The 14,108-nt window shown below is 33.9% G+C and overlaps 3 protein-coding genes across 3 annotated transcripts; all 3 read left to right on the forward strand.

The window, feature by feature from the left end:
- Positions 1-15: 15 nt before the first annotated feature.
- LOC149134218 (uncharacterized) lies at positions 16-2,737 on the forward strand. The gene is made up of 2 exons (XM_089358206.1): positions 16-1,804; positions 2,562-2,737. Exons 1-2 carry the CDS (start codon positions 16-18, stop codon positions 2,735-2,737), a joined length of 1,965 nt encoding a protein of 654 aa, XP_089214332.1.
- A 38-nt stretch (positions 2,738-2,775) lies between these two features.
- LOC149134219 (uncharacterized) lies at positions 2,776-4,683 on the forward strand. The gene has a single exon (XM_089358207.1). The coding sequence runs from the start codon at positions 2,776-2,778 to the stop codon at positions 4,669-4,671; it is 1,896 nt and encodes a 631-aa protein (XP_089214333.1). The 3' UTR covers positions 4,672-4,683.
- Positions 4,684-4,691: 8 nt separating this feature from the next.
- On the forward strand, positions 4,692-12,365 carry LOC128248738 (putative G protein-coupled receptor Mth-like 11). Its single transcript, XM_052970791.2, has one exon. The coding sequence runs from the start codon at positions 6,081-6,083 to the stop codon at positions 8,037-8,039; it is 1,959 nt and encodes a 652-aa protein (XP_052826751.1). The 5' UTR covers positions 4,692-6,080; the 3' UTR covers positions 8,040-12,365.
- Positions 12,366-14,108: the final 1,743 nt, after the last annotated feature.

Consider the following 14,108-nt stretch of genomic DNA (forward strand, 5'->3'; position numbering starts at 1 on the left):
CTTATCACTATATTTATGAATAATATCATTCTAACATCAAATTCTGTCCGAAAATGTTTAAGTACGACGGATTGTGAATCTTGCTCTCTTGCACAACACTGTCATATATATAATAGATGCTGCTGTAATGAAAATCAACAGAAAACTGATGAGTCCAAATATTTTGAGCCATCAATATATTATAGTTGCAGCCTTGTTCAGAACGAAGCATATTATATCTTTGATCGCTGTCCATCAAATCACAGTGATATAAGTCATGTGACCGGATGTGAATATCCTTCAAACAACAATAATCTAGGCAATATTCCTGTGTTCGGTGAAACAACTAAAAGACTTTATAGGAACCGATATTGTGCTCTGTGCCACTCGCAAAAATATATATTATGGGAGACAGTTTATGACTGCGTTGATACAGTAAATATAAACCCTGTCAATATAATGAATGTGATCGAAAATGGTAAATGTGACAAACGGTACGCTCCTCCTGATAATTTAAGACCTTATCTAGTCCCTTGCATACCCAGTGTTCCTAAATGTTCGCATCGTATATTAAATGAAGCATTAGAACATCACTGTCAGCTTTTTGAATATATGCATAACATTACTAAGATAAAGTGTACATTGTCAATGAAATATATTAAACTCAACATCAAATGTTGCAATGCTTCTGGAGGTACCGCTAAAATACGGCATTCGTTAACTATCATTTTTGATTATAATGCCAAATATTTAATCATTAAAGAACTGAAAGGCGGTACTATAATTGAAACGAAATTGCCATTTTGTCCAAAATATACCAATTACGATAAAAACACAATGCGTTGTCGCACGAATTTTTATCACCCTATCTTAAATTGTACAGCGACTAGATTAAAGGACTCCGAATATCATATCACTGGTGATGGTCTTCTCTATTTAAATACTACCCAACGTTGGCTCAATCAATCAGAATTCAGTATTGATGAAGATGGTTTAAGTATCTGTGTAAAGAATGATAACAATGAAATATCAAAATATTCCGAAATTGAGAGCTATATCACATTAGTGGGACTAGCAATCTCTGTTCCAGCTTTAGCAATCACTATTATAGTCTATCTCTGTATACCTGATCTCCGTACCTTACCAGGTAAATTATTCATTAGTCTTTCATCAGCACTGTTTGTAGCTGATCTTCTCTTTCTTATCTCAACAAAAGTCACTACATCTACAGTGTTGTGTAAGTCTTTAGCTGTTGCAATGCATTATTCCTTTCTAGCGACTTTCTTTTGGATGAACGTCATGTCATTTGATGCCTGGCACACTTTCTCAAGACTTACACAACTTCGGAGTTCAGAAAATGATACCAAAAGACTTGTACTGTATTCTATATATGCTTGGATCTGTCCACTTGTCATAGTTATTGTGTCACTAATATTTGAGTACACACCTGGAAATCATAAACTTTCTCCAGAATATGGAATTGGTATTTGCTGGATTACAAACGTGAACAGTTTGCTTTGGTTCTTGGCAATTCCTGTTATCATTATTTTATGCATTAATATTATAGCGTACAGCTTCACTATTAGAGAGTTGTATCTGACCAGCAAATGTTCTTCAAAATATTTATCAAAGCAAAACAAAAAGGTGTTCTTTATTTACGTAAAATTAAGCTTCATCATGGGTTTAACATGGATGTTCGCATTCCTTTATACGTTTACGAAGATTGACGAATTTTCTCTACTATTTTGCATCTTAAACTCTTTCGTCGGTTTACTCATTTCTTTGTCATTTCTCTTAACAAGGATTGTCTGCCGAAATTTTCAACGTATGTCTCTTGAAATACGAAAATACATCGATTTCTCAAACGCTGATATTTCAATGATTCCTCAAGCAATCTCGACAAATACCCGACATGAAACATCACTACAATAATTGATACTTCTTCGGAGATATTCTAACAACAGACATTCTACCACAATATACAGCTTATAGTACCGCTGCATTCTTTAAACTATATTGTAAAAGTCTCTAACGTCACACCACTTAATGCATTGTATATCAGACTTCTTTACGTTTATGATAATGAGACAATGATATACATAAACGTTAAGATTTATAATAAAATAGAAATTGTGATGACGTTTCTCATAACCTTCAACGGGCTTTAATATTAGAAATTCCAACAGTGTTTCCTCTGGCTATGCAATTTCACCAATCTCAGCTTCTCATCTTCTCCGGCAGTACTTTTTACGATTATATCTAGGAGTCAAAGATTTTAAAACCGACTTCAGTATTTTGATTTTTTTCTCAAGGACTAATAAATATTTCCACAATTGGATAATACTGAATTCCTATAACTTTTCGGATGTTTTTCCATCACTCTCACCATACATCTCGCTCGGAATAGAATTCATTAACTTGCCTGACAAATACATTCTCAAACCGTGGTCTGTCGTCATGAAACCATTTTCTTCACAACACATCAATTACATATAGTAGGAAACGAATTGTTATAAGCATTTCCTTGCATCGTTTGATTATTGAATACTATTAGTAAAATATCTTTATTTTTTCTATTGCAGGTATAACTACGAAAACTATTCAAAGACATAAATACATCGGAGGCATTTTCAATTTTGACTTATTCATATTATACCATTCTAGTAAAATTCATCAACGAATTGATATCAGTATATATCCTGGATTTCTTCAAGCTTGCTGTTTCAACATTTTCAGTTCCGAATGGAAATCGTCTTAAAATATTACTTTTCTATTTTATTTCTTATCACTATATTTATGAATAATATCATTCTAACATCAAATTCTGTCCGAAAATGTTTAAGTACGACGGATTGTGAATCTTGCTCTCTTGCACAACACTGTCATATATATAATAGATGCTGCTGTAATGAAAATCAACAGAAAACTGATGAGTCCAAATATTTTGAGCCATCAATATATTATAGTTGCAGCCTTGTTCAGAACGAAGCATATTATATCTTTGATCGCTGTCCATCAAATCACAGTGATATAAGTCATGTGACCGGATGTGAATATCCTTCAAACAACAATAATCTAGGCAATATTCCTGTGTTCGGTGAAACAACTAAAAGACTTTATAGGAACCGATATTGTGCTCTGTGCCACTCGGAAAAATATATATTATGGGAGATAGTTTATGACTGCAAAAATACAGAAAATATAAACCCTGTCAATATAATGAATATGATTGAAAATGGTAAATGTGACAAATGGCACGCTCCTCCTGATAATTTAAAACTTTATCTAGTCCCTTGCATACCCAGTGTTCGTAAATGCTCGCGTCATATATTAAATGAAACATTAGAACATCACTGTCAGATTTCTGAATATATACATAACATTACTAAGATAAAGTGTACATTGTCAATGAAATATATTAAACTCAACATCAAATGTTGCAATAATTCTTTGGATCCCAATTCAAAACTCAGTCCGTTAACTATCATTTTTGATTATAATACCAAATATTTAATCATTAAAGAACTGAAAGGCGGTACTGTAATTGAAACGAAATTGCCATTTTGTCCAAAATACACCAATTACGATAAAAACACAATGCGTTGTCGCACGAATTTTTATCACCCTATCTTAAATTGTACAGCGACTAGATTAAAGGACTCCGAATATCATATCACTAGTGATGGCCTTCTCTATTTAAATACTACCCAACGTTGGCTCAATCAATCAGAATTCAGTGTTGATGAAGATGGTTTAAGTATCTGTGTAAAGAATGATAACAATGAAATATCAAAATATTCCGAAATTGAGAGCTATATCACATTAGTGGGACTAGCAATCTCTGTTCCTGCTCTAGCAGTTACTATTCTAGTTTATCTCTGTATACCTGATCTCCGTACCTTACCAGGTAAATTATTCATTAGTCTTTCATCAGCACTGTTTGTAGCTGATCTTCTCTTTCTTATCTCAACAAAAGTCACTACATCTACAGTGTTGTGTAAGTCTTTAGCTGTTGCAATGCATTATTCCTTTCTAGCGACTTTCTTTTGGATGAACGTCATGTCATTTGATGCCTGGCACACTTTCTCAAGACTTACACAACTTCGGAGTTCAGAAAATGATACCAAAAGACTTGTACTGTATTCTATATATGCTTGGATCTGTCCACTTGTCATAGTTATTGTGTCACTAATATTTGAGTACACACCTGGAAATCATAAACTTTCTCCAGAATATGGAATTGGTATTTGCTGGATTACAAACGTGAACAGTTTGCTTTGGTTCTTGGCAATTCCTGTTATCATTATTTTATGCATTAATATTATAGCGTACAGCTTCACTATTAGAGAGTTGTATCTGACCAGCAAATGTTCTTCAAAATATTTATCAAAGCAAAACAAAAAGGTGTTCTTTATTTACGTAAAATTAAGCTTCATCATGGGTTTAACATGGATGTTCGCATTCCTTTATACGTTTACGAAGATTGACGAATTTTCTCTACTATTTTGCATTTTAAACTCTTTCGTCGGTTTACTCATTTCTTTGTCATTTCTCTTAACAAAGATTGTCTGCCGAAATTTTCAACGTATGTCTCTTGAAATACGAAAATACATCGATTTCTCAAACGCTGATATTTCAATGATTCCTCAAACAATCTCGACAAATACCCGACATGAAACATCACTACAATAATTGATACTTCTTCGGAGATATTCTAAACAACAGACATTCTACCACAATATACAGCTTATAGTACCGCTGCATTCTTTAAACTATATTGTAAAAGTCTCTAACGTCACACCACTTAATGCATTGTATATCAGACTTCTTTACGTTTATGATAATGAGACAATGATATACATAAACGTTAAGATTTATAATAAAACTACCTGTTTTTCCCGGTTTCACTCGGGCAGTGTGGTGGATTTGGTTAAAGGCTATTTCCTATGTGTATTTTGAATAATAAAAAGAACTAAAAATAAAAAAACGAAAATTCCAAAAACAAAAAAAATGTAAGAACAACCCAAAAACAATACGATGCTAAGGATTTTGCGGGTCGATATTGTAAAACTAACTTCACGTGTGTACCCATAGCCCCATGTAGTCACGGAACCTTATTTGTGATATAACCTCGCCTTAAAAGAAAAATATATGGTAGTGCAGTTGTTGTATTGGCGACACAAGAATGTTAATCGAAACTGTTCAAGATCAATCATAGGTTGGACGTTCATGTACACTGATTAGAATTGTGAATTTCAATTATTGAAAACGTTTTCCCGGATGGATACAATTGTGCAGAGTCCGTTTGTCTCAATATGGAAAAGTTGTTTGAATGTTGACGTTTGAAGACATTTGTAACTGAAGTTTAAAAAAACATAGTAATTAGAAAGAGCGTAAGCTATAGCCTTTTTTTTTTTAATGCACAAAAAATTGAAATTATTTTTTTTTCTGTGCCTCTGATTAAAATTTTCGAAAAACATACCCAGCCACATTACTTGGAAAAAAATAATCTTTATTGTGCTGGTTTTTCGTAAAATTTCGCGCATGGGAAAGGCAACAAAATCGCCCCTCCCCACTTTGAATGGGATATTCCTATCTTAAAAAGTAATAATCGATTATCTCGGTAACCATGGGAGTTGGGGGGGGGCAATAAAAATCTCCTGAACATGAGCGGACCATGCTGCCGCTCTGTGCTGAATTTCACGCGATTCCACTGCATTGTTCTCGAGTGAATCTGTCGACACTCAATCAATCAATCAAGCAAGCAAGCAATCAAGAACACTGCAATTTATAGTATAGATAATATTATCAAATTGTTATAAGCATTTCCTTTCATCGTTTGATTATTGAATACTATTAGTAAAATATCTTTATTTCTTCTATTGCAGGTATAACTACGAAAACTATATAACACAAAACAACTTACTCTTAAGCTATAGCTCATTCTTGTTTGCTTATATTCAAAAACATAAATACATTGGAGGCATTTTCAATTTTGACCTATTCATATTACGCCATTCTAGTAAAATTCATCAACGAATTGATATCAGTATATATCCTGGATTTCTTCAAGTTTGTTGCTTCAACATTTTCAGTTCCGAATGGAAATCGTCTTAAAATATTACTTTTCTATTTTATTTCTTATCACTATATTTATGAATAACATCATTCTAACATCAAATTCCCTACTAAACTGCTTACGTACGACGGACTGTGAATTTTGCTCTCTTGGACAACACTGTCATATGTATGATAGATGCTGCTGTAATGAAAATCAACAGAAAACTGATGAGTCCAAATATTTCGATCCATCAATATATTATAGTTGCAGCCTTGTTCAGAACGAAGCATATTATATCTTTGATCGCTGTCCATCAAATCACAGTGATACAAGTCATATAACCGGATGTGAATATCTTAAAAACAACGATAGCCCGGACAATACTCCTGTGTTCGGTGAAACAACTAAAAGACTTTATAGGAACCGACATTGCGGTCTGTGCCACTCGGAAAAATATATATTATGGGAGACAGTTTATGACTGCAAAAATACAGTAAATATAAACCCTGCCAATATAATGAATATGATTGAAAATGGTAAATGTGACAAACGGTACGCTCCTCCTGATAATTTAAAGCCGTATCTGGTTCCTTGCATTCCAAGTGTTCCTAAATGCTCGCCTCATATATTAAATGAAACATTAGAACATCACTGTCTAAATTTAGCAAGTAAGAACCATAGAGGAAAGGACCAATGTATATTAGCTAATAGCTATACTAATGAAGGCATTATATGTTGCAATAATACTGACAACAAAAAATTTGATTTTTCAAGTTTGCCTTCCTTAACTATCATTTTTTATTATAATGCCAAATATTTAATCATTAAAGAACTGAAAGGCGGTACTGTAATTGAAAAGAAATTGCCATTTTGTCCAAAATACACCAATTACGATAAAAACACAATGCGTTGTCGCGCGGATTTTTATCACCCTATCTTAAATTGTACAGCGACGAGATTAAAGGACTCCGAATATCATATCACTGGTGATGGTCTTCTCTATTTAAATACTACCCAACGTTGGCTCAATCAATCAGAATTCAGTATTGATGAAGATGGTTTAAGTATCTGTGTAAAGAATGATAACAATGAAATATCAAAATATTCCGAAATTGAGAGCTATATCACATTAGTGGGACTAGCAATCTCTGTTCCTGCTCTAGCAGTTACTATTCTAGTTTATCTCTGTATACCTGATCTCCGTACCTTACCAGGTAAATTACTCATTAGTCTTTCATCAGCACTGTTTGTCGCTGATCTTCTCTTACTTATCTCACCACAATTCACTACATCTACAGTGCTGTGTAAGTCTTTAGCTGTTGCAATGCATTATTCCTTTCTAGCGACTTTCTTTTGGATGAACGTCATGTCATTTGATGCCTGGCACACTTTCTCAAGACTTACACAACTCCGGAGTTCAGAAAAGGATACTAAAAGACTTGTATTATATTCCTTATATGCTTGGATCTGTCCACTTGTAATAGTATCAGTGTCACTGATATTTGAGTACACACCTGGAAATCATGGACTTTCTCCAGAATATGGAATTGGTATTTGCTGGATTACAAACGTGAACAGTTTGCTTTGGTTCTTGGCAATCCCTGTTATCATTATATTATGCCTCAATATTATAGCGTATAGCATCACTATTAGAGAATTATATTTGGCCTACAAACTTTCTTCAAAATATTTATCAAAGCAAAACAAAAAGGTGTTCTTTATTTACATAAAATTATGCTTCATCATGGGTTTAACATGGATGTTCGCATTCCTTTATACGTTTACGAAGATTGACGAATTTTCTCTACTATTTTGCATTTTAAACTCTTTCGTCGGTTTATTCATTTCTTTGTCGTTTCTCTTAACAAGGATCGTCTGCCGCAGTTTTCTACGTATGTTTCTTAAAATGCGAAAATATGTCGAATCCTCAAACGCTGATGTTTCGACGATTACTGAAACAAACTCGACCAATATTCAAAATGAAACGTCACTAAAATAATTGAAACTTCTCCAGAAATATTCTAGACAACAGACATTCTACCACAGTACACAACCTATTGTAATGCTACATTCTATAAACTACACTGTAAAAGTCTCTAACACCACTTACTGCATTCTATCTCAGACTAATTTATGTTTATGATAACCTTATAAGCGTTAAGTATTATAATTAGAATGCAGATTTTGATGACGTTCTTGATATCCTTCAACGAGCTTTCGTATTAGAAACTGAAACAGAGTTTCCTCTCACTACACACTTTCACCAATCTCAGATTGTCACCCTCTCCAGCAAGCTTTTTCAGAATGTATCTATTGCCAACGATTTTTAAATCGACTTCAGTACTTTTGTTTTCTCATGGGGATTAATAACATTTCAACAATTAGATAATGTTGAATATCTATAAGTTTTCAAATATTTTTCATATTCTGGATAAATACATCTTCGATCACTTTCATCATAGATCTCGTTCAGAAAAATTCACCTACGTGGCTGACATGTACATTCTCAAGCATTCGCTTGTTGGCTTGAAACCATTCTTTTCACATCACATGTAATATTTATATCAGAATCCAATGAGACTAAATGTCGTCTGCATCGTTAAGAATTTTTGTTATCTCGGAAATATGACAGAACAAGTACAGTGAACTTGCCGTACATAATGGAATGTCCAATATTCTTGTATGAGTCCTCAAGGTAAATTTGAACTGAAATGAAATAAAAGACAGCAGAACTTTACATTCTCCGGAGTCAACTGTCTCGTTGTTATCAAACTACAATGTTTGCAGGACAAATTTCGAATATGCTGTGAACATTACATGTAATAAATATAGCAAAATCTAAGGAGGGCGATGATAATGTGTATTGACAAGATTTTTCTTGTTTGGAATATGAGAATGAGAATGGTAAAATAGCCGTTGCGTGATGAATATCCAACTTTTCTGTAAACATTCTGCTTAAAATAAATTTGACAGGAGGAAAGTAAAAGAAAAACAATAGGGTTTTACATCATCTATTTTAAGAAACTGGTTTCATTTGGGGACGAACTAACTTAAAATATCTTCTATCTTGTATTGACCCATGATTTTTCAAACTATAACTAAACTAAATCTATTTCAAACGTTCCCATTGTGCATCTGTTACGTTTAGATGCGTGATAAATTGCGTGATGGGAATTTGTACAATTCATGACTGCTTCTATATCGTGAGATATCATATTCCATTCGTTAATTACTACTACTCTAAATAATTATATGTATTATGCCTCAATATCATGCGTGTCTCTTTTGCATGACTACATACTTTTCTTTCCTTCCAACATCAAAGAACTTTGCACCTTACTTGACATTTTATATTACACTACTATTTCTAATTCTTCAGTGCCTACATTGAATGATTAAATTCCATAGCAGACTGTATGATATAAATATTATATTTTATGGAACTATACTTCATGCAATTAGTTACACTACATTATTATTATTAACGCACATCCTTAGGCGACGAGCTGGAAGAATCGGTAGCACTCCGGGTAAAATGCTTAGCGTCATTTCGTCTGTCTATACATTCTGAGTTCAGATTCCGCCGAAGTCGACTTTGTCTTTTCATCCTTTCGGGGTTGATAAAATAAGTACCAGCTGAGTACTAGGGTCGATATAATCGATTATCCCTCTCCCACAAATATCAGGCCTTGTGCCTATAGTAGAAGGGATTATTAATGTGTATCCTAAGGCGACGAGCTGGAAAAATCATTAGCACTCCGAGCAAAATGCTAAGCGGCATTTCGTCCGTTTTTACGTTCTGAGTTCATATTCCGCCGAGGTCGACTTTGCCTTTCATCTTTTCGGGGTCGATAAAACAAGTACCAGTTGAGCACTGAGGTTAATGTAATCGACTTACCCTTCCCTCGAATTTAATGGCCTTGCACCAAAATTTGAAATCACTATTAATGCGCATCCTAAGACGACAAGCTTTGTTCCTAAATTTGAAGTCAATATTACATGTATTGTTAAATATGTCTGCTTTTATTATTAGAGTTGTTGTTTTATATGTTCGGTTCCATTAACTGCAAGTTTTATTACATTACATGATGAGGTTGCTTACCTTTCATGTCATGCTCATTTGCAGTTTATGCAGGGTGTCTCAATAAACTTTTCCACCAAAGGCACAAGGCCTGAAATTTGGGGTGAAGTAGAGCTAATTGATTACATTGAACCCAGCACTTGACTGGTACTTATTTATAGACTCCGTAAGCATGAAAAACAAAGCCGATCTCAACGGTATTTGAACTCGGAAAAAAATGCTTCTAAGCATTTTGTCCGGCGTACTAACGATTCTACCAGATCACTTTGAGGTGTCTCATAATAATGGGAAACATCTTATACACAACTGGGACTGGAACACGCAAATCTACCAGGTTGAATCAAAAGGTTTTTTTTAATTTAAAGCTTTGGTTAATAGTTCAAACAGATTGTATATAGAAAGTGTTTATTCATCAAAATATATCCCATCATATTCTATTGTCATCGTTGTGCTAGAAGCTCAATTCCACGCTTACACCATTTGGCTGGTTCAGAGGCAAAAAAACTCCCCGCATACGTTTTCAAACTTACCTACATTGTTAAACCTCCGACTGTGCAGGAAATGGGTCATAGCTTGGAGAAGGTGGTAATCAGATGGTGCAAGGTCTGGACTATAGGCAAGATGAGGCAGCACAAGTTTCTCAAGTTTGTGCTTAGTCCCATTGGCAGTGTATGCCGAGATATTGTCATGCTGTAGGGATGCGCGTCTTCGATTGACTAATGCCAGTAGCAGGCTTTTGAAGCATCGTATACTCGCTGCAGTTTATGAGCATGAAAATTAATGTTCACAGCATGACCATCTGAGACAAGCTCAAAATGCAACAACCCCTTCAAATTCCACCAAACACATAACATGACCTTCTATTCAAACCACCCTTATTTGACAACAGGTTCTGAAGCCTGGCTTCAACGCTGCTACGTATTTCTGTTATTAGGATTGCGAAAATAGATCCATTTTTCATCCCCAGATACAACTCGTCGCCAAAAACGGACATTTAAAGGATTCTCCAACAGTTGTTTGCAAATGTTCTCACGTTGTTGAGACTGGTCATTGGTAAGTTCATGAGGAACTTCTCCACAACTTCTCGAGCTTATGGAGGTGTCAGTTGATTGTGCTTTACGAATGATCAGGTTCTACCAACAATGTACGAGCTTGTGCTTGTCTGTTGTTTAACCATTTCAAGCAAGGCCACATTTTCCATATCAGAAGATTCCTTGACCTTAGTTTTCCTTTGAGGCTGGTGTCACCTTCCTTGAAATTTTGATCCCACACCTTCGTTGACAGTTCATTAATTTCTGTTGAATTTGTCCTTGCACTCAGTCCTTTTCTCCACAGATAGCGTAAATGGCTCTAATTGCAATTTTTTCACCACTTATTATCAAAGGTGTGAAATAAAGAATAAGCAATTAATGTTTGTATACTATATATTGAAAACAAGAATAAACTATTCAGCAGCGATTGGATAACAAGTTGTATCAAATTAATGATGTAACATGAAGATATAAGTCGCCAAAAATCAACACAGAAAATCAGAAAAAAACTTTTGACTCAATCTGGTAATATAAATAAATTATAAATATTACAAATAAAGTATGTTCCATCAGTATGAGACGCCCTGAATTACGTAATTATTTATATTCGATAACATTTCCTTACAGGTTTTCTTACATTTCACCATTGTTAATATTACACATCTTGTTATATTTAATAATGAATTATTCTGTTTTAGAGAGAGAGTTTTGCACGTCTTATTAAATATCAGTGATATGCATTATGCAATTTGTTATATTTCATGAATTACCGTTATGAATTACTTGCCATGTTGCATTATACAGCAGCCTATAATAACTTTATAGCCACGGGAATAAAATGCAAATTTATTTAACTTGTGAAAACCTCATGAAAAATTAACAAGAACTAATGAAATTTTGTTTCAATAATTCTAGGCTGTTGATTAACAGCCCAGTCAAGATGGTATTTTCTTCATCTCCTACTCTTGTATTTGCACACATTTGAAAAATCACTTTCTGAAATGAACTTCCATTATGCAGCTGAGGAGTACATTTTCATTGCACATCTTATGTGGTGTTCTCACTACATAAATAAATGAAGTTTGTACGAAACGTACGTACTGCTATAACCTAATACATTTTTGTTGCTTTTCTTCAAATTTTATTCACCAAATCTCTTGATCTCGTTTTTGGTTTTTACCCTACCAAATTCTGGTGCCACATACATTTTAAGTATCACATTTAATCTTTTGATTAAATCTATATTATATATATATATATATATATATATATATATATATAATACAGAATGGGACAAGAACGCAAAACATCCAGACAGTTAGGTGATACAAGAAAGGGACAAAACACACAGACAGACGATACAAAGAAAACACGGACAGGTCATTCGGAGTTTTCTTTCTTCAGTCGAGATCCAGATTATCCTTGCAATTTCGGCTGGTTATTCTCGATATTGCTCCAACCTGATCAGACTCAAGGAAAAACTAAGCTAAGAGCATTATATGTATATATATATATATATATATATATATATATATATATATATATATATATATATAAATTTAATTAGGTGTTAAATAACCACCTAAGGGATATTAAATATCCAAAGTATTTACTGGGTTTTTTACCTATATAAATAACAATATTATGAACTATCGCTCTTAACAAATTGGTAAATAAATAAAATAAACATACAGCTTATCAATGTATAAATATGAATTAGAAATAGAGAACAAAATAATGAAGTGAATAACTAAATAATTTTATCATGATATGATAAATTCAATTCAATTTTATTATTTTATACAAACAAATGACACATCTCATAAATTACAACTTTTTCGAGAATAATAAAATACCGTTTAAATATAATGAGGTGAGTTTCATCAGATAGATATATCTTCTTTTTTTTTTTTTTTTGTTGCTTTTCAATTGCGATGAGCAAACCAGTGTAATTTCAGGAACAAGGCAAATGACTTGTTAAAGTTGAGCAAATAATATTAGAAAACTTTTGTTTGGTACCTGAAATTCATGACAAATACTATCATTCGAAATAAAATTAACTTTTCGTAAAATATTTAATAAGAAATGACACCATTTATATGTAAGGCAAGTATGTATAACAAATATTTTACTCAAATTTCCAATAAATCATTTTAATGTTATAAGATGGAAAAATCGTTAAATTAGTGCTATAAACGTTTTACAGTATTTCTTCTGACTCTTTATGTCCTGAGTTCAAATGTACACAAGGCCAGCCTTTCACATCATTCGTCCGAGGTCGAGAAAATAAAATCCTAGTCAAGTACTGGGGTCGATGTAATCCACCAACTACCTCCCCTCAAAATTACTGGACTCGCGCCTAAATCAGAAGCACTATTAATTGTCCAAATATTATAGTCACTTGCTTACACTCCTCCTCCTCCCTCTTCTTCACTCGACTTCCAGCAACTATGATGACAGACGTACACCACCAATCCTGCAATAATCCTTTCCATTCTAGATGCAAGGCCTGAAATCTTGGGGAAGAAGGTAAGTCGATTACATCGATATTAGTGCTCAGCTGGTACGTATTTTATCGAATGCGAAAGAATGAAAGACAAAGTCGACCTTGACGGAATTTGAACTCGGGACGTAATGCTGGAAGAAATGTCGCTAAGCATTCTGTCCGGAGTGATAACGGTTCTGTCAGTTCGCTGCCTTCCAGTCACGGTAATAAAAGTTTTAACTTTTGGTACAAGACCAGAAAGTTCGGGGAGGGGTTAAGTCGATTACGTCGATCCCGGTGTTCAAATGGTACTTATTTTACCGACCCTGAAATGATGAAAAGCAAAGTCGACCTCGGCGGAATTTGAACTCAGAATCACGGTAAAAATACCGTCTGTGTGACATTGTTCCATCATCATATGTTTCCAACTAATATTCATTTCAAATTTTTTCAACAAGGGCAGCTTGGGGA

This window comes from Octopus bimaculoides, chromosome 9 (assembly GCF_046866305.1).
Source record: "Octopus bimaculoides isolate indiv1 chromosome 9, ASM4686630v1, whole genome shotgun sequence".
NCBI lineage: Eukaryota > Metazoa > Mollusca > Cephalopoda > Octopoda > Octopodidae > Octopus > Octopus bimaculoides.